Source organism: Coffea eugenioides, unplaced genomic scaffold (genome assembly GCF_003713205.1).
Source record: "Coffea eugenioides isolate CCC68of unplaced genomic scaffold, Ceug_1.0 ScVebR1_1888;HRSCAF=2821, whole genome shotgun sequence".
NCBI classification, from domain to species: Eukaryota; Viridiplantae; Streptophyta; class Magnoliopsida; order Gentianales; family Rubiaceae; genus Coffea; species Coffea eugenioides.
The window spans coordinates 1-18085 of record NW_020862324.1 but is presented as its reverse complement, the minus strand read 5'-3'; the positions used below and the strand labels follow the sequence as shown (position 1 = coordinate 18085).

The window sequence follows — 18085 nt, the reverse complement described above, 5'->3', positions numbered from 1 at the left end:
TACCTTTGTCCAAAACCCATACTAAGTTTTTTTTGTATGATTCCAATTACAATTTCAATTCCTAAGCTTGAACCAAGCGCGGTGCTATTTGGTATAAGGGGATCGGAATCAGGAATTGAAATAATTCTAATTTTTGTTGTTTGGGTTACATGTATTGGATTCATAATTTTGGAGTGAATCATTAAAATTTGAAAATTCTAAATTCCCAACAAATTTTTTGGGTCGGGAGGGGGGGAGGGTGGGGTTGGTAGATTCTCAAATTTGACTCGAAAACTTCAAAAAAAAAAAAGAAAACATATAGTTTTCATCACTCTATCACGTCGGTCCAACCTCCATGGTAGCACCTTAGTATCAGATTTCCTCTTTCATCTTTTCTCTCTCATCCCATCTTCTAGAACATGTTTTCATTATCATTCTATTCTCTCTTCACTTTTTATCCAACCCTCCATGGCAGCAGTTCCACCCCATCTGGTTCTTTCTCTTCTTTCTTGTCAATCTGTCTCTCGCTTTCTCTTTTCACTCTCTTTCTCTTTCCTTCAATACTCTATGGTGGCCACTTCTCTCCATCTAGTTCTCTCTTCTCTCTTTTTTTTTTCTTTTTATATAATCCTTTCTCTCATCTCTTGTTAGTCGCTCTCCCATGTTCCATAGATTGCAAGGTTGATTGGTGAAACATGAATACTTAAGAGCTGGGAAAAAGGAAGTAGGACAAGGGAAAGAAGAAAAAAATAAAGATAAGAAAATGAAAAATAAGTTGATTTCAAAACCTTTTAAATATATACCAAACACTAATCGTTGTAATGATACTTTTGATCAAACCTCATACTAAATTTTTGGACATGATTCCAGTTACAATTATGATTCCTAGGTTTGAACCAAGCTCCCCTTTAATGAATTTTTTTTTCCCCTTGAAATGCTAATTCTAACCTTTTTTTTTGGAAGTATATTCCTCTTTCCAAATTTATCCTATAATGCCCAAAATAGTAGGACGCTAATTTTACCCTTATAAATTTTTTACTGCATCACCATATTTTAGGATATTTGTGAGCTCAATTAATAATTGAATGTAATTTTTTCTTAATAAATAGTTTTTCTTGTTTTTAGAATAAGTTTTCTTTTTTAACTAGCAAACAAATATTTTAAGATAATTTATTCTCTGACTTCAAACAATTGAGCAAAAATTTTTTGAATGTCATATCAAAAAATGAAAAATAAAATTTAAATTTAAAATATATTTATTTAGCTTTATGCAATTTATATTTTATATTTCCAATGGATGCAAAATTTTAACTTAAAAGTCTATATGCTAGAATGAATCGAGTAGTACAATTGAAAATTTTAAATATCAACCATTGGTTATTTTGAAAACAAAAGATGTCCACGTAAATAAACAAATACTACAAAGTAGAACAGATAAAACATATTGTGTCCTATTAACTATTTCAGAGCAATTAGGTCAAGTTTATATTAATTGTATTTCATACTGACATCTAAATATTGATTATATCAAATATTAAAAAAATTAATGAATATTCCATTCTAACTTGAATACCAGATACTAGAATGATAAATTTTTTCCTACCATTTTAGATTAAAAAAAAGTATTTTGACTGGAAAGACTTTCTCATTCTAAACATTTCTGCGTACGTTCTTAATTTAAACACATAAACCGTTAAAGTTGCCCTATGACTAACCAAAAAAAAAATATAGTACTGTCTTGCTCCCAGTTAACAATCTCTGCCACTAGCCTTTTGGGTTAAATTGACAATAGGGGGTTATGTGGTAAAATATCAAATTATATAGGGATAAAAGGTAATTTATCCTTAATTAAACTTGGATAAGTAGTACATAATAGGATGTAGTTTTGTTTAAGTTGGTTTGTTCTTCATCAAAATCTTATTTAAGGTGTAATGAGAGAGGATTCACAAGTGCCATTGGCCTTTTTAGCACTAAATTCGGAATGATAATTGAGAAAACTTTATGTCCGGCTTGTGACATCGAGTCTAGCGATTATGGAAAAACACATGGATTAAAGAATGAAGAAAAGAAAATAAGGGGATATTTTTGCTCGAAATGTCTCGGCATGTTGCAGATGGGTACATCATGTCATGTATGGTCCAACTAGCATATACTATGCACGAAACGAACTCCCCTAATCCCCATTCCCCCACCGGCCAGCCAGCCACCACATCAAAAGCACAAGGAAATGTCCCCGTTCCTAAGAGTGGCCAAAAAGACAGTTTGTTCGTACTATATTTCGTTAAGGCGAAGGAAGGACAGAAAAATGGAAATTGCAAGAAGGAATTTTCAGTAATGAGTTGTGACATAATTGCTGTGCAGCACACTCAGTTGGTGGGATTCATCATATATGGGAAAAAAAGGTCATCTAACAGACTCGGAATCACTTTCCAATCTCTGCATACGCGTCAAGGTTGTGTTGGGTTGGGTTTGGTGTTGATTTGGATGGAAGGAAAGGCTGTGCCTCCAGAGACAGCTTGGAAATCTGTTCACTCCACCTTCTTCAACTGCCATAACCATTGCCCAACCTTTCGAGCCTACGCAACAATCCATTTGGTCTACATTTGTTCTTTAGTCTTGACATCCTCAAAAACATCCGCATTGATATCAGTTTTCAGAATATAGAACGAATTCTGGGACAAATCAACCAACTCGGGATATGCATGTCTTATTTTTCAAAGGCATCCATTTCTTTTGAAAGCAAAAAAAAAAAAAAAAAGAATATGCATTACTCGTGAATAATAATGACACAGTTGCCGTGAAGGAGATAATTAACTGGTGACATCATTCATGCATGAGACACTTTCAAAGGTGCTAATCATGTTGCATGATTCCATAGATGGGTCCTTAATATCATTTCATATTAGTAGAATGATTATATATACCCGTTTAACCACAGGGAATGATGAATATCATTTGACTTTCTTTCATGGAGGGATTTCATTAAAACTTTATAATCATCCTCCCGTTTGCATGTTGTAGTAATGTAAATGAAAATTACCCGATAAACTTGAATTTGAATTAAGTTTCTTCAAACTGAAGATAAAGTAAGTGTACCTGACCATTTACTATATACGGTACCTTTCCGCCTGGATTAGGGTTTAAGCCAAAAGCACTTAATTAGCTGTTTTACAATAACGTGTAGCTCTGACGTGACTGCTAACCCATGCAAATAAAATTTAGATGAATTTATGCGCATTTTGTGCCAATAGACCCTGTGTATTTAGCAGTAATAACACTACGTAATTTCAGTTTAGACTCCTCAACCACAGTGAACCGAGTTAATTAGTCCCTAGGACAGAAAAAAAAATGAAAGGAAAACACCAATGGCAATGAATCACGTACCGGCGAAATAAAACAAAAGGTTGCGTCGACATATGGCAGTAGCAAGTCAATTTCAAGCTTGATGATTGGCAATTAATGGAGATTGGTGCTAACCATAAAGGAGAAAATAACACGATCGATGAATGGAACGGGGCAACTGACTGAATCGGTATGGGTCCGGAAAGAGATCAAAGGGAAACAACCATAAAGTCTCTTTCTCCCTAAATCTCAAACAGCGTAGAGTGCAAGATACTATTGGGAATTTGGGATGGATACTTCTCGTTTTAAGGATCATTTTTGTGGGATTAATCTGCTAATCTCAATGATGACGTTACGTGCCATCCTGGACTTGTTGTAACATTCCTTTCTCCTGCTGTCTTCTGCCCGTTTTCCGTCCTCATTTTCTGATGAGGTGACTTTCTTCTTTTTTTATTTTGGAATTGTTGGAATCAATATATAGCAACAGTTATGCCCGCTTCATTTTTTTAAAGAGAAAATTCCAATCCTTACAACTGAAAGGGAGAAAGAAAAGAGCTTAAGAATAGAATCAGATAAATGTCCCTATCAGATGGATATGCTTTTCAACAACATGTACATCGACATATATAATAGGTGGCTAGAATTTTCAGCATGTAGTTAATTAAGTTTGCCTTGGTTTAGTAGGTGAGATCGAGGCTCTAAGAATTTAGAAGTTTGGCATTCAAATTCCTCCTTCCCCCTCTCTATTTCTTAAATTACACCCTTTCGCTGATAAAAAAAATTTAAAAAATTGAGTCTAGTTTCAATTCGATTTGATCAGAATCAAGTTTTTATCTCGTTCAGATTTCCCCCTCCCCTCAAAAATTTAAAATTCTTTTCTTATGGAACAAAACAAAAAAATTCCTCCCTTTAATTCTTTTGCTCTTATGTAACATTGTCAACGCAAAGTGTGTTTTTATCGTTAATTAAATGACAAGAATTATTCTTGGATCCTGTGAAAGTATGAGCAATTTACACCTCCCATGTTAATCCTCAGATGTGTTTGAGCATTAAATAATTCTTAGTAAGATTGTTTTGATAGTGGCAGATGTGTATTAGCTTTTGCATTCACACAAATTAGAGGTCATGAATTTATTCACGCAAAATCATGATTGAACCATTAAAACGAATTGAAATGCATTTGTTGTTTATTATGAAACAAGTAACATGTGAAATGATAATATATAATCGACACAATATTACACCCTAAGAGAAATGCAAAATTGCACAATTAAATTTTCAAGGAGGGAACATTGGCAATCTATTCGTTTCACCTTCACTTGGAAGAATTACAACGAATATAATGTCATCGATAAAACTTTTATGAACTGATATTGCATACACTAGCAATTTTAGATGCATGCTCCATATGCAGAGTTTGGTGTGCAATTATGATCTGTCATTGTATACACTGACAGTACCAGAAAGATTAATTCTAAAGTTATGATAACAAAAAACTAGCAAATTAGAGATCAAAAATCTATATGAATAAGTATTCAATAACTCGTATTTCTTCCTAGACAACCCGAGGAGTAGGAATGCCAATGAGTCGAGTTTAATCGAATAACTCGCAACTTTGTTCGGTCAAAAATCAAGGTCGAATTTGTATTGATTGAGTTCGAGCAGCTTTAGTTGCTCGATGAGTTCAAATGCGAGTCTAATATGTGAAACTCAAAAACTCGTCGAGTTCAATCAAGTTTCACATATATATATTTTTTATAATTTTTTATTTATTAATATAAAATATCTATTTTATCCCTTATTTAAATATATACATAATATAAATTTATATTTTTTAAACTCGATTTGATTCAATTAAACTCGAATCAAGCTTAATTGGACTCGATTTGCACATGTTTGAACTTGAGTAGGGTAAAACAAAATCTAACTCAAGTTTTCTTAATTGATCTTGAGTTTGATCTTAAGTTGACTTCTACTCGGACTCAATTACCCCCGTAAGGAGTGCTCTTTAATGAAAGAAAACCAGAATCGTGGGCTCTATCTTACATTCTGTACCAGTCCAATCCAATCCCAGCGAACAACGCGATGGTATTGCATGTTGTGCTCCAAAACTTTGGTTACATGTACGAGGATTGGATTCTTCTGACCACAGAGCCCAGACCAAAGAAATCCATTCGTAGAGAAGTTTTTGCTAGAAGCCCAATTACTGTTTGCTTGAAGCCTTGACTTTTGCGCTAGAACATGGCCTGGTCGGAGTTAAACTGGGGAGGGAAGCCATTACCCGGGGGACGACAGTGAAGGGTAGTTTCGTAAATACACAGGGACAATGACCTCCAGTCCCCCGGACACGGGTCGAAATCTAAAGGCGGCCTCAGTAGTCAGTGCCTTTTTCACGCGCACAAAGAACCCTTGGGTTTCCCTCCCACTCTTATCTTCTCCTTGCCTTCCCCCACTCACTCCTCAGACCTCACTCTCTGCAATTTCTATTCAAAAGAGAGGGGACAAAAAAAAAAAAAAGAGAAAATATTCGCTAGAGAAAATAGTAGTAGTACTAGTATCCTTTTATCAATAAACCAATAATTTGTATACATCAGCAGCTAAGAATGGCAACAATCTCTTTGGGGATTTCGGCGAGCTTTCTGACTAAAGAAACGCCGTCGTCGTTTTCAGTCAGTCTTGCCCCTCCCGTCGCTGTGCGTGCAAACCTGCGCCCTTTGCGTACTGTGACCCTCGCCACCGTCTCCAAACCGGCTGCCGAGACCAAGAAGCGCGAGCCCAGAGGCATTATGAAGCCGCGCCGTGTCTCCCCGGAAATGCAGGCCTTCCTCGGAGGGGTTTCTGAGATCCCTCGTACTCAAGCCCTCAAGGAGATTTGGGCTTACATCAAACGCCACAATCTTCAGGTATCCCCATTTTTCTTTGAACCCTTCTCTGCTTCTACACTTTTTCCTTGGTATTTGTAAGCGAAGCTCATATTGTTATGTTATGCCCCCATAATCAGATATTTTTTAATTTCTGGCTCTTGGGTTTGCTTACCTGTTGAATGGTGTCTGATCTTCTGCGGTTTTCCCCTACTTTTTTGGATATTTGTTCACTTTGGCAAGGTAAAAGCTGTTAATCCTCTTGTGATGTGAATGTCGGCTCTTTTCAGATGTTTGATACCTTGCATCTTTGAAGTAGTTATATTTGCTGCTTTGGAATGCTGGAACTGGCTTTTCTTGTCCGCTTCACTTAATAGTTACTAATGTACGAAAAATGCTATAGGATTAGGATGTCTGTTAACCATGCATTTTTTGACTGTGTCCCGTTCCCTGGGAAGCCAATACTTGCGGTGTATGGGCGTTTATCTGTTCGAGTATTACATATGGCTGATACTGGAGAATGTACTGCGATGCCCTTCTGCTTTATGCGTCGTGTATGCTTGTTTTTGTTCTTTGGATAGTTAATAGTGTTGGGAGCAACTAACATATTTAGAGGCCACAAAAGGTTATTTTTTTGTTTTGTTTTGTGATTATTTGTTTTTATTGCAAATTTGCAGATGACATTGGTTTCACTCAATGAACTGCAAAGAAGTTCTTGAATTGAAACTACTTGTCTATATGATTGGATTGCATGTTCTTAAATGAGACATGAATTTAAGTAATTTAGAGTCTTTTTGATCTCTGCAATTGCCAAAATGTTGCAGACTCTGTTTTCATTGACTTTTAAATTGACTGAATTAAGTGATTAACATGGAACCTGTGATTTACCAATTTAACAACTGAAGCCTGATTTGCACATAAACATACTTCAACATGTTGCGAACTATATTGCTGATGAGTCCAGATTTATCTTGTTCAATGTGAAGCTTGTCCTTGAGCTTGGTTTATTCTGTCTGGCTGGTTGTACACATGCTAAATTGCTGTTAATAATGTTGAAAATGTTTTTATTTATGGACATGCCTGTGTTGTCTGCTTTATGAACTTTTTTCTAAGTTTTCCTTGGATTGTGGTGGTTTTATTTGATTGGCTTTGTTCTTAAATGCAGTTCATCAAAGGTGCAGTAAATAAAGATATTGAATATGTGTGTAATGACTTCGAGATACATGATGTGTTTACTGGTTGACAGCCTTTTCTTTTTCTTTCTTTCTTTTTGTTGGGGGGTTGGGGGGGTAAGTTATAGGGTTTATGTCTTGTTGAACCCTGGCTGATATACAAAGTAGAATTTTGTTCTTCTAGCTGGTGGTCGTGGGCCTCGTGGCAGGTTTTAAGGGCCCATCATTGTTGTGCTTATACAATTGATTGTCTTGTTGTGCTGATGAATTGGTATGTCCATTTTAAAACAAAACAGGATCCTGAGAACAAGAAGGTGATTATTTGTGATGAGCAGCTGAAGAAGATTTTTGGAGGAAAAGATCGTGTTGGGTTTCTTGAGATTGCAGGGTTGATTAGTCCTCACTTTTTAAAGTGAAATTGTCACCTTCACATTACTCCACATTTTGCAAGGAAAGCACAGCTTTGTAAATGGAAATTTTGGGACTTGGTTGATGGAATTACTTCTAGGAGATGTTAGTAGTGATTACCACCGCTCTTGCTAGTATTTCCTTCCAGATATTTCAGTACTGCCCCCCATGTGACCAGGATGGATATCCTCCTAGTTTGGATGGATAATTTTGTTTTTGTTTTTGGTTGGGGCAGTCAGAATTTGCATGTGGGCTTACAACTGCCAAATCTGGAATATCAAGTATATTATGTTACCCCGTATTTAGGCTCAACAGCTCGCCAAATTACCATATGGCTTCGTTTGGATTAGCTTTTTTTTGGGGTGTTTTTGAAAAATTTTACTGTATCAGAATTTTTAGAGTATATTTTGGAATATTTTTAGAATATATTTTGAAATATTTAAGAATAGTAGATTTTTTAGAATATATTTTGAGATATTTTTTAAATATTAAAAAAAAATAAGGTTACTTTTTTAGAGTGCCTTTTAGAGTAATTTTTATAGTATTTGAAAACTAATTTTTAAAAAACTCAATGATCCAAAAATACGTGTTGGTGTGTAGCCATATGGCGCCGCTAAGGCAACTTCATTTCTCTTCTGCTTTTACGCCTGCTCCTGTTTCATCATTCCATGTCCCTGAATATTCTTATTGGTAGCTTCATTGGATGAGGCTATTAGTATTTGGGTTATGCCTAGTTTATGTTGAGTTTAACCTGGACCAAACCCAATCCCAATTGATTTTTAATTATTCTATTCTAACTTCAATATTATTATTGTGTAATTTTAAGTGTCATTAATTATTTTTTCTCACTCACACAATAATAATAATAATATGGTAATGTCCAACCAAATAAATGCCCCTGCGCGTGTATATATATATATATATATATGTTTTTAAATCCATAATCAAATAATACTTTTTTTTCTATTTAAAATAGGGAGAACTGTACAAATAGTCCCTCACATATTGCAAATGTGAAAATTTAGTCCCTCAGATCGAAAAAGATCAATTTTAGTCCCTTTTCACTTTTCCGACTGATTTTTGCCTGGAATATCTCACGTGCACACCACGTGGCCAACTTTTCAAGGGTAAAAATGTCAAACCACTTATCTGTTGACCAAAACCAAAATGTAAAGGACGAATACTTTCCAAAATTCTTCTTCTTCTTCATTTCAACCAAACCCAAAAGCTGAGCTTCATCTCCATGGCAGAACCCCCAACTTGTAATTGCGGTGTACCAGAAGGTGGATTTATTCTGGAACTTTTCGCTGTGATGATCATAAGAATAAACTTTTGTAGAGCAACTGGAATCCTGCTGTGACAATTCAGTGTTGATAAATAGCAAGTGGCCAATCGGCAAGTTGCCCACAGGGAGGATACCAAATATAGATGAACCATCAAAACCTGCGGGATAGGGGATGGCATGCCTGGTCCAGGAGCTAACACCACCATCTTCGTAACTGTCCGGTGTATAAATGAATAAGGATTCTCCATACCAGGAACAAACAGGGCCAAGCGTCCCCTGGTTCGTGCAATATTCCACGCATGGCTTCCTGCGGCAGAACATGGCTTCCTGCAGTGGAACTTTGGCTTGCATCGTTCGTCCAAGAACCATTTGGGTAGCTCCCAACCCCTGCCTAAATTCCCCTGGCTTTCATTCTCCCTACCCGAAGACTCTGAAATCAACAGAGTTGTCTCCTTCATGCAAGAACTCTCCCGCTACCCAAATACAAGAACTTTGTTCCTCCCAAAACAGCAAATAACCAAGAAACTACACCAAAACAACAACCAATGAACAGATAAAAAGAACACCACCACAACCATAACCCAAAGAAGCGCACTATCCATGCCAAGAATAAAACGCTAAGCTGATATGCCAAAATACCAAGATACAGAGAAAAATCCAAGAACTTAGAGCTTCTATTATGACGTGTACAAGAAAACGAACAAAAGTAGAGCATACCATTTTAGTCATGACTTGCACGGTGTGAAAGAAGCAAATGCAGGAGAGCAGATTTGAGGCCACCAAAAGCAGGCAGTCGACTACCGGAACAATTCCGCCTACTCGGACTGGATTCAGTCGTTCCCAGAAGCAGCCCCCTGCCCTGGTTGTGTTTTTCCAATCCTAATTCACACAAAAAACCGGAAAGTTAAGATAGTTAAGAACCGGAAAGTTACCGGAAATGAAGAACCGGAAAGTTTCTCTGGTCGTCTTCCGCTGCTTCACATTGCTACTCATCTGTGTAGCGGTTAGCTTTGTGAGAACACAATCAGCGCCTGAAAGTGCACTCATAACATCTATTCCTGGTTTCAATGGCACTCTACCTTCTAAACACTATGCAGGGTACGACTCTTTTTCACCATTTCTCTTGTATTGCAACTATCAAAGTAAGTTTCTTGAAAATACTTTGATGGGATTATGCTGGTTCTTGGTTTTCTCTAATGGGTTTTTTTTTTTCCTTATAGGTATGTGACAGTTGATGAGAGTCGTGGGAGAAAATTGTATTATTACTTTGTTGTTTCTGAGAGGAATCCGTCACAGGATCCAGTAGTTCTGTGGCTCAATGGTGGTCCTGGTTGTTCGAGCTTTGATGGATTCGTCTATGAACACGGTATTGGTTGAATTGTTATATCTTCTTCGAGTTGAGATTAGCACGTCTTAATTACTTACTTTGATAGTTAATTAATTGAAGACTGAATTGAATTCTGACGCTGGCAAATAAGCCATGTCTTGTAAAATGCTCATATGGTACTTCTTTTTCTAACTAGACATACTTATATTGGAAGGCAAGCATATATGATATTTTACGGTCTAATTTCTGTTTCCATTCGTTGATTCTTATGCTCTCTAATTCTGCTTCTTGACCAGGTGAAGTAAAGGGGTGTAGATTTTTCATATTATCTTTTCCCCTGTTTGTAACCATGATGGCTAATGGAACTTCCCTGCAGTTTTCGAATGTAATGGTTATCTGTTATAACGAGACATAAATTGGCACTGTATATATGGGTGATGTAACGATTTAGTTCTGCATATTCCTTGCATACTTTTGGTTTTTATGATCTTAACTATCTGAAGAAAAGAAAAAAGAATAAGATGGTGGCGGTTTTTTTTATGTTACCAATCCTTGCATATTCCTAATTTACTGGAAAGTTAAGAACCGCCGCGTGGCGGTTCTGCCATGGAGATGAAGCTCAGCTTTTGGGTTTGGTTGAAATGAAGAAGAAGAAGAATTTTGGGAAGTATCCGTCCTTTACATTTTGATTTTGGTCAACAGATAAGTGGTTTGGCATTTTTACCCTTGAAAAGTTGGCCACGTGGTGTGCACGTGAGATATTCCGGGCAAAAATCAGTCTGAAAAGTGAAAAGGGATTAAAATTGATCCTTTTTTATTTGTTAAGGACTAAAATTGATCTTTTTCGATCTGAGGGACTAAATTTTTACATTTGTAATATGTGAGGGACTATTTGTGCAGTTCTCCCTTTAAAATAAAACAAGTGCTGCGCAAGAAAATGAAAGTGGAAAAACACAAACGTCACCAAATTTGGCCCATCGGATGGAGATATTTTCATCTTTTGGAATCGAAATGAACGAACATCAATCAAGACATGGGTCTAATGTCTAAAAGACGCATTAAAGCTTCTTCTTAAGCTCATTCTTCTTATTACAGTCGTTGGCACTAGAACAGGTGATGCCACCGGCTGGGTCGAACATTTTTTACCCGCTGGTCTCTGCTCCCTCTTGCTCGAGTTCCTTCCCTGAGTTGGATTGGAGCAGAAATTGTGTTAATGGCAGAGAAGCTAGCACTTCCTCTCCTACTTCCAAATCCGCCACCCCCAAAGCCTTTCTTTCAAGAACCCCAGCCTCAGTCCACCCCTCTTCCCCACCCCAATACTAGCTCCTTGAACCCTCTCCTCCAAAACCTCCTCGTTTCAGAAACCCACCGAAACCCCACCACTTCTTCCAATCCCAGCCAAACTCATGAAAACCACCCCCAGTCCCCATCCTCCTCCTCCTTTATCCCCCGAACCCGACGGCGTCTTGGCAAGCACCGTGACCTTAATAGAGGGAAGCCCTGGTCTCACCACCGCCTCTCCTGTCAAGGTGAGCGGACTCTCCAGACCCTTCTTGATCCAGAATTCCATGTCGAAAATATTAGCCAAGTGTTGCTTAACTTATTTAATTCTCACGATTTTGGTAAGAACCAACAAGGTCCGGAATTCTGCACTGAAACTTTGAGCTTAGACATCTTGGGTTTAGTCAAGGGCTTAGGGTATTATAAGAAATGTGACTTGGCAATGCATGTCTTTGAGTGGGTTGTGAATCGTAGCGATTCACATCTTCTGTTGAGTAATTCTGTTGTAGCTGTGATTATCAGTATGCTTGGGAAAGAGGGCAGGGTTTCGGCTGCAGCTTCTTTGCTTCATAATTTGCATAGAGATGGTTTCCTCATTGATGTCTATGCATATACTTCTTTGATTTCGGCATTTGCTAATAGTGGGAGGTATAGGGAGGCTGTGATGGTGTTCAAGAAAATGGAGGATGAGGGTTGCAGGCCTACTTTGATCACTTACAACGTGATCTTGAAAGTTTATGGAAAAATGGGCATGCCTTGGCATAAGATCATGGAGGTGTTTGATGGTATGAAGGTTTCAGGGGTTGCCCCAGATTCTTATACGTATAATACCCTTATAGCTTGTTGTAGAAGGGGGTCTTTGTATGAGGAGGCTAAAGAGATTTTTGAGGAGATGAAATTGGTTGGCTGTGTGCGGGATAAAATCACTATAATGCATTACTGGACGTCTATGGCAAGTCGAGGAGGCTCATGAAGCTTTGGAGGTTTGGCAGAGATGGAGGTCAATGGCTTCTCTTCCCTGTACTGTGACATATAACTCTTTAATATCTGCTTATTCTAGGATGGATTGTTGAAGAAGCAATGGAGCTAAAATCGCAAATGATGGAAAAAGGGATCAAGCCTGATGTGTTTACTTATACCACTCTATTATCAGGATTTGAGAAGGCTGTAAGGATGAGTCTGCCATGAAGTCTTTGATGAGATGAGAGCTGCAGTTGTAATCCAAATATCTGTACGTTTAATGCCCTTATTAAAATGTATGGCAACCGTGGAAAATTTACAGAAATGATGAAGATTTTTGATGATATCAAGACGTGCAAATTTAGTCCTGATATCGTTACATGGAATACACTTCTTGCAGTGTTTGGACAGAACGGCATGGACTCTGAGGTATCCGGGGTTTTCAAGGAAATGAAAAGAGCAGGCTTTTTAGCTGAGAGAGATACTTTTAACACTCTAATCAGTGCTTACAGCCGCTGTGGGTCTTTTGACCAGGCCATGACTGTCTACAAGAGAATGCTGACAGCAGGGGTGACCCCTGACCTCTCTACCTACAATGCTGTTTTAGCAGCTCTGGCTCGGGGAGGGCTCTGGGAGCAGTCTAACAAAGTGTTTGATGAAATGAAGGATTGTCGATGTAAGCCCAATGAACAGACCTATAGTTCCTTGCTTCATGCCTATGCTAATGGCAAGGAGATTGACAAGATGCATGCTCTTGCAGAGGACATCTACTCTGGTGTTATTGAACCTCATGCTGTGCTTTACAAGACGCTCGTTCTGGTTTATAGCAAAAGTGACCTACTTGCAGAAACAGAACGGGCCTTCCAGGAGTTGAGAAGAAAAGGTTGCTCTGTCGACATAACGACTCTGAATGCCATGGTTTCCATATATGGGCGGCGTCAAATGATCAGAGAGGCAAAAGAAATTATTAATTTCATGAGGGAAAGTGGTTTTACACCTACCTTGACAACTTATAATAGTTTGATGAATATGTATAGCCGGTCAGCAGATTATGAGAAATCTGAAGAAATGGTGAGGGAGCTTTTAGCTAAAGGAGTTAAGCCTGATTTGATCTCGTACAACACGGTGATAAATGCATATTGCAGAAATGGTCGAATGAGGGATGCATCTCGGGTCTTCACAGAAATGAGGGAATCTGGGCTTGTTCCGGATGTTGTCACATATAATACATTCATAGCTAATTATGTAGCTGTCTCGATGTTTGTTGAGGCAATTGATGTGGTTCACTACATGATCAAGCACGGTTGCAAACCAAATGAGAGCACTTATAATTCAATTGTAGATTCGTACTGTAAGCTTGGTCGGAGGGATGAGGCAGTGGTGTTTATTGGTAACCTTCGCGAGCTTAATCCCCATATTTCTAGGGAGGAAGAATGTAGATTGCTGGAAAGATTGAAGAGGTGATTATGGAGCATCTCCTGCTGCTTGTGGAATCGCCTTGCACACGTTCCTTCTGGTCTTGTTGTTTGCCTGTTTATAGCCTGCTCCAACGGAATAATGAGCGGGATGGCATGTTTATGTATAGAATCTTACCCGATCAAGTCATGTTGGACTAATACTTGAGCTTCAGTGCTCATTAGGATGTATAGCTGGCATTAATTAAGCCTTTGTAAACCCATAGGAGATAGAAAACTCTGATGCAAGGTATGTACAATTTCGTTTCAGTAATCAAAGAGGAGATTTGTGAATCAATCTAAGACTTTGTCATTTTTCTGCAATATTTCCTGGGGATACCATACGTCGAACACTTGAATTCTCTGGGAGAACATGGTCTCAGAAAAAGGATGAAATTTGAAGCGGGACACCAAATAGTAAATCAAGATTAGGTACAGCAAAACTACCGAAATCTGGACTTGGAACATGCCGTTAATGATTGACCGAGTGAACGTTAAAAAACCTAATGATGAACTCTATTCAGAATAAAGGTCTAATTCCTACCCTCCATTCCTTCCTTCCATCGCCTTTACAGACTCTATACATACATAAACACTTCTTCTTTTTTAAAAACAAAAAAAAAAAAAAACAACAAATCAGATCACAGGTCCAACTTTGGACTTTTCTTTCTTTCATTTTCTTTCTGTATTCTTCATTGAGGGAGCCCGTTAGACTTTTTGTTACTTGTAAAGCAGTCTAATCTAGACTTTTTGTTGTTATTGTTGTTTTAATTAAAGAAAATAATATTTATTGTCTCCATATTAGCTCGTAGCCTTTGTTAAATTCAATTGTTGGCGTTGGCAAAGCAAAAGTTAATAGCAGCACCTTACTATCTCTCTATCATTATCTCGGGAAGCCGGCAGCCATGTAACGTGTATCAGATGTGGATGCATTATCTTATTAAACCATACAACAATGCAAAACAAATTTGTACCCCTCCCAAAAAAAGGATGAAGAAAAGAATAAGGGATAATATTAGAAACCTCCTTGAGATTTCTCTTAATATCACCTGATTCTCCTAAAGTTTTAAAAATATCACTTATCTTCCTTACTTTTGTTATTTGTGTAACAAAGTGTTTAAAAACTCTAAACTACCCTTTCACTTACTAAATAAAAACATTCGTAACCCACTTTGTTCACTTTCAAAAAACCATCACCTCAAAAACAATTTCTTATGATATTACTAATTACCACATCATAATGCTATAACCCATAAAAATATAAATTTGAAAAAAAAAGATATTTGAAAAAAAATACACTTGTATCAATTTAACTTTATATGCTCAAAATAGATTTCTTATGAATGTATATATATTTTTAATAGCTTCTCAACTCTTACTCAAATCATTAAACTGTACCAACTATTATAAAAATCAACTTAAAATAAGCAAATAAATTAGACTCCACTTTATAACAATCACAAAAAATAAAAGATAAATAAAATTCAATTTATTATAATTTACAAATAAAATATTGCATAGTCATCCAAAAAATGAGTAATAGAGAATGAGGAAGAAAAGGAAAAATAAGAAAGTGACTTTTGTTTCTTTTTTTTTTTTATTTTTGAGCTCCATTTATTTAATATGTTGTGAATTATGTGTCAAATAAGGGTTAATATAGTCTCTTTACAATTATTAGGGATGATAAGTGATATTTTTACAATTTCAAGGTGTCAAGTGATATTAAAAGAAACCTCGAGAGGTTTCTGATACTAAAAAGATTAACAACAATCCATTCCAGCCACAAAAAAAAAAAAAAAAAAAAAAAAAAAAAAAAAAAGACTATAATCATCATCATCGTCATCATCATTCATTACACATTTACGCCTAAAGAAATGGGGCATTCGATTGATTTATCAGCGCCGGACTCCTGACTTCACCGCTTTTGTCACTCAGCATCGTCCGCTTCTACACGTCTTCGCCCTTGCCATCAGAAACAAAAGACTCCCTCCCTTCCTTCCTTCCATCGCCTATACAGACTCTATACAGACATAAATACTCCCCACACAACAAAACTCCATTTCATTTCATTTGCATTTCGCCAATCCAAAAATGAGCTGGTGGTGGGCTGGAGCTATTGGCGCTGCTAAGGCAACTTCCTTCTTCATTTCTCCTTCTAATTAGTCTCTGTCTCCGCATTTTCCTATTGCTACCTCCATCCATTAGATAAGGCTAATTAATATCCCCCCACGATCTTTATTCTTTGTTCTTTATTTTTTGTGATTCGGTTATTGATTGATGTATATTTTCCAAATTCGAACAGAAAAAATTCGATGAAGATGATGCACCGCCCCAGTATCAGAGCGTGGCTCTAATAGTTGGGGTCACCGGCATCGTGGGCAATAGCCTCGCCGAGATCCTCCCCCTCGCCGACACCCCTGGAGGCCCCTGGAAGGTCTACGGCTTGGCTCGCCGCCCCAGACCCTCCTGGAACGCTGATCATCCCATTCACTACATCCAATGCGACATCTCTGACCCCCAGGACACCCAATCCAAGCTCTCCCACCTCGACGATATCACTCACCTCTTCTACGTCACCTGGGCCAACCGATCCACCGAACTCGACAACTGCCAGGTCAATGGCAACATGTTCAGGAATTTACTCAGCGCTGTTATCCCCAGTTCCCCAAATTTGCGGCATATTTGCTTGCAGACTGGGAGGAAACATTATCTTGGTCCGTTTGAGTTGTTTGGAAAAGTAGGCCATGATCCTCCTTTCCACGAGGACTTGCCCCGCCTCGACGTCCACAATTTTTACTACACTCTCGAGGATATATTGTTTGAGGAGGTGCAGAAGAAGGAGGGATTAACATGGTCCGTTCACCGACCTGGAAATATTTTCGGATTCTCACCTTATAGTTTGATGAACATTGTTGGAACCCTTTGTGTTTATGCAGCTATATGCAAGCACGAAGGCGCGCCGCTCAAGTTCCCAGGGTGCAGAGAAGCCTGGGACGGGTACTCTGATTGCTCGGATGCAGATTTGATTGCTGAGCATCATATATGGGCCGCGGTTGATCCCTACGCAAAGAATGAGGCGTTTAACGTGAGCAATGGAGATGTGTTCAAGTGGAAGCACTTCTGGAAGGTGTTGGCTGAGCAGTTTGGAGCGGAATGTGGGGAATATGAGGGGGGACCGTTGAGCTTGAAGGAGATGATGAAGGATAAAGGACCTGTCTGGGACGAGATTGTTAGGGAAAAAGGGTTGGTGCCCACTAAATTGGAGGAGGTTGGGGTTTGGTGGTTTGCCGATGTTGTTCTGCAATATCCATGTTTGTTGGATGCCATGAACAAGAGCAAGGAGCATGGGTTTTTGGGATTCAGGAACTCCAAAAATGCCTTCATTTCATGGATTGACAAGGTGAAGGCTTACAAGATCGTTCCATAGTTTGGCCTTTTGTTTTTGAGTTTTGTGATGTTTGATGTGTTCTTAGATATGTTTCTTCTCCAGTAGCTTGCTGTTTAGAAAGGTGAGTAATGATGAAAGATTTTATATCTGGCCACGAGGTTTTAGTTGCAATGTGATCAGTTTCCGCAATTCGTATCTTCTTTCTTTGTTACCCTGCTTTTACTCTAATTGCATGCCCTGATGAATCTGCTCCACAATATGGCCTTGACTTTTTGAGACAATTATAGAGAGACGTATCAATAATGGTAAGTGCTAGAAGCAGAACAGAGGCTAAAATATCCAAGTCTGGTATAAAGTTAAACAAAGAGTAGGAGAAGACAGCAGAACTAGAATGGCACTTTGAACCCCCAAATCTTACACTGATGATGATATGCAATGTACGAAGGGAAAGAAGGCCATGGATGTAACTTTCACTCCCATTACCCTGTGTGTTCTCAAGCAGGATAACATCCTGAACGAATGATCCTAATGCAGAAGATTCCTCTTGCATTGGAGAGTAACACCCCATATCTACGCAAATGCCATACTCAGCAGTGCAGTGACAACCAATTTGATTGCCTCTTGCAAC

At 38.1% G+C, this 18085-nt stretch overlaps 2 protein-coding genes and 1 pseudogene across 2 annotated transcripts; all 3 read left to right on the top strand.

Moving 5' to 3' along the window:
- Positions 1-5743: 5743 nt before the first annotated feature.
- LOC113755982 (upstream activation factor subunit spp27-like) lies at positions 5744-8108 on the top strand. Its single transcript, XM_027299813.1, has 2 exons — positions 5744-6224; positions 7651-8108. Exons 1-2 carry the CDS (start codon positions 5925-5927, stop codon positions 7768-7770), a joined length of 420 nt encoding a protein of 139 aa, XP_027155614.1. The 5' UTR covers positions 5744-5924; the 3' UTR covers positions 7771-8108.
- Positions 8109-11428: 3320 nt separating this feature from the next.
- On the top strand, positions 11429-14367 carry LOC113755984 (annotated as a pseudogene).
- Positions 14368-15927: 1560 nt separating this feature from the next.
- Positions 15928-17654, top strand: LOC113755983 (3-oxo-Delta(4,5)-steroid 5-beta-reductase-like). The gene is made up of 2 exons (XM_027299814.1): positions 15928-16199; positions 16372-17654. Exons 1-2 carry the CDS (start codon positions 16161-16163, stop codon positions 17494-17496), a joined length of 1164 nt encoding a protein of 387 aa, XP_027155615.1. The 5' UTR covers positions 15928-16160; the 3' UTR covers positions 17497-17654.
- Positions 17655-18085: the final 431 nt, after the last annotated feature.

Excerpts from the sequence above, each read along its gene's own strand:
- LOC113755982 (XM_027299813.1), top strand. The coding sequence starts at position 5,925 with ATGGCAACAATCTCTTTGGGGATTTCGGCGAGCTTTCTGACTAAAGAA. Across the intron at positions 6,225-7,650 it reads TCAAACGCCACAATCTTCAG|GATCCTGAGAACAAGAAGGT; the intron begins GTATCCCCATTT and ends AAAACAAAACAG.
- LOC113755983 (XM_027299814.1), top strand. The coding sequence starts at position 16,161 with ATGAGCTGGTGGTGGGCTGGAGCTATTGGCGCTGCTAAG. Across the intron at positions 16,200-16,371 it reads GAGCTATTGGCGCTGCTAAG|AAAAAATTCGATGAAGATGA; the intron begins GCAACTTCCTTC and ends AAATTCGAACAG.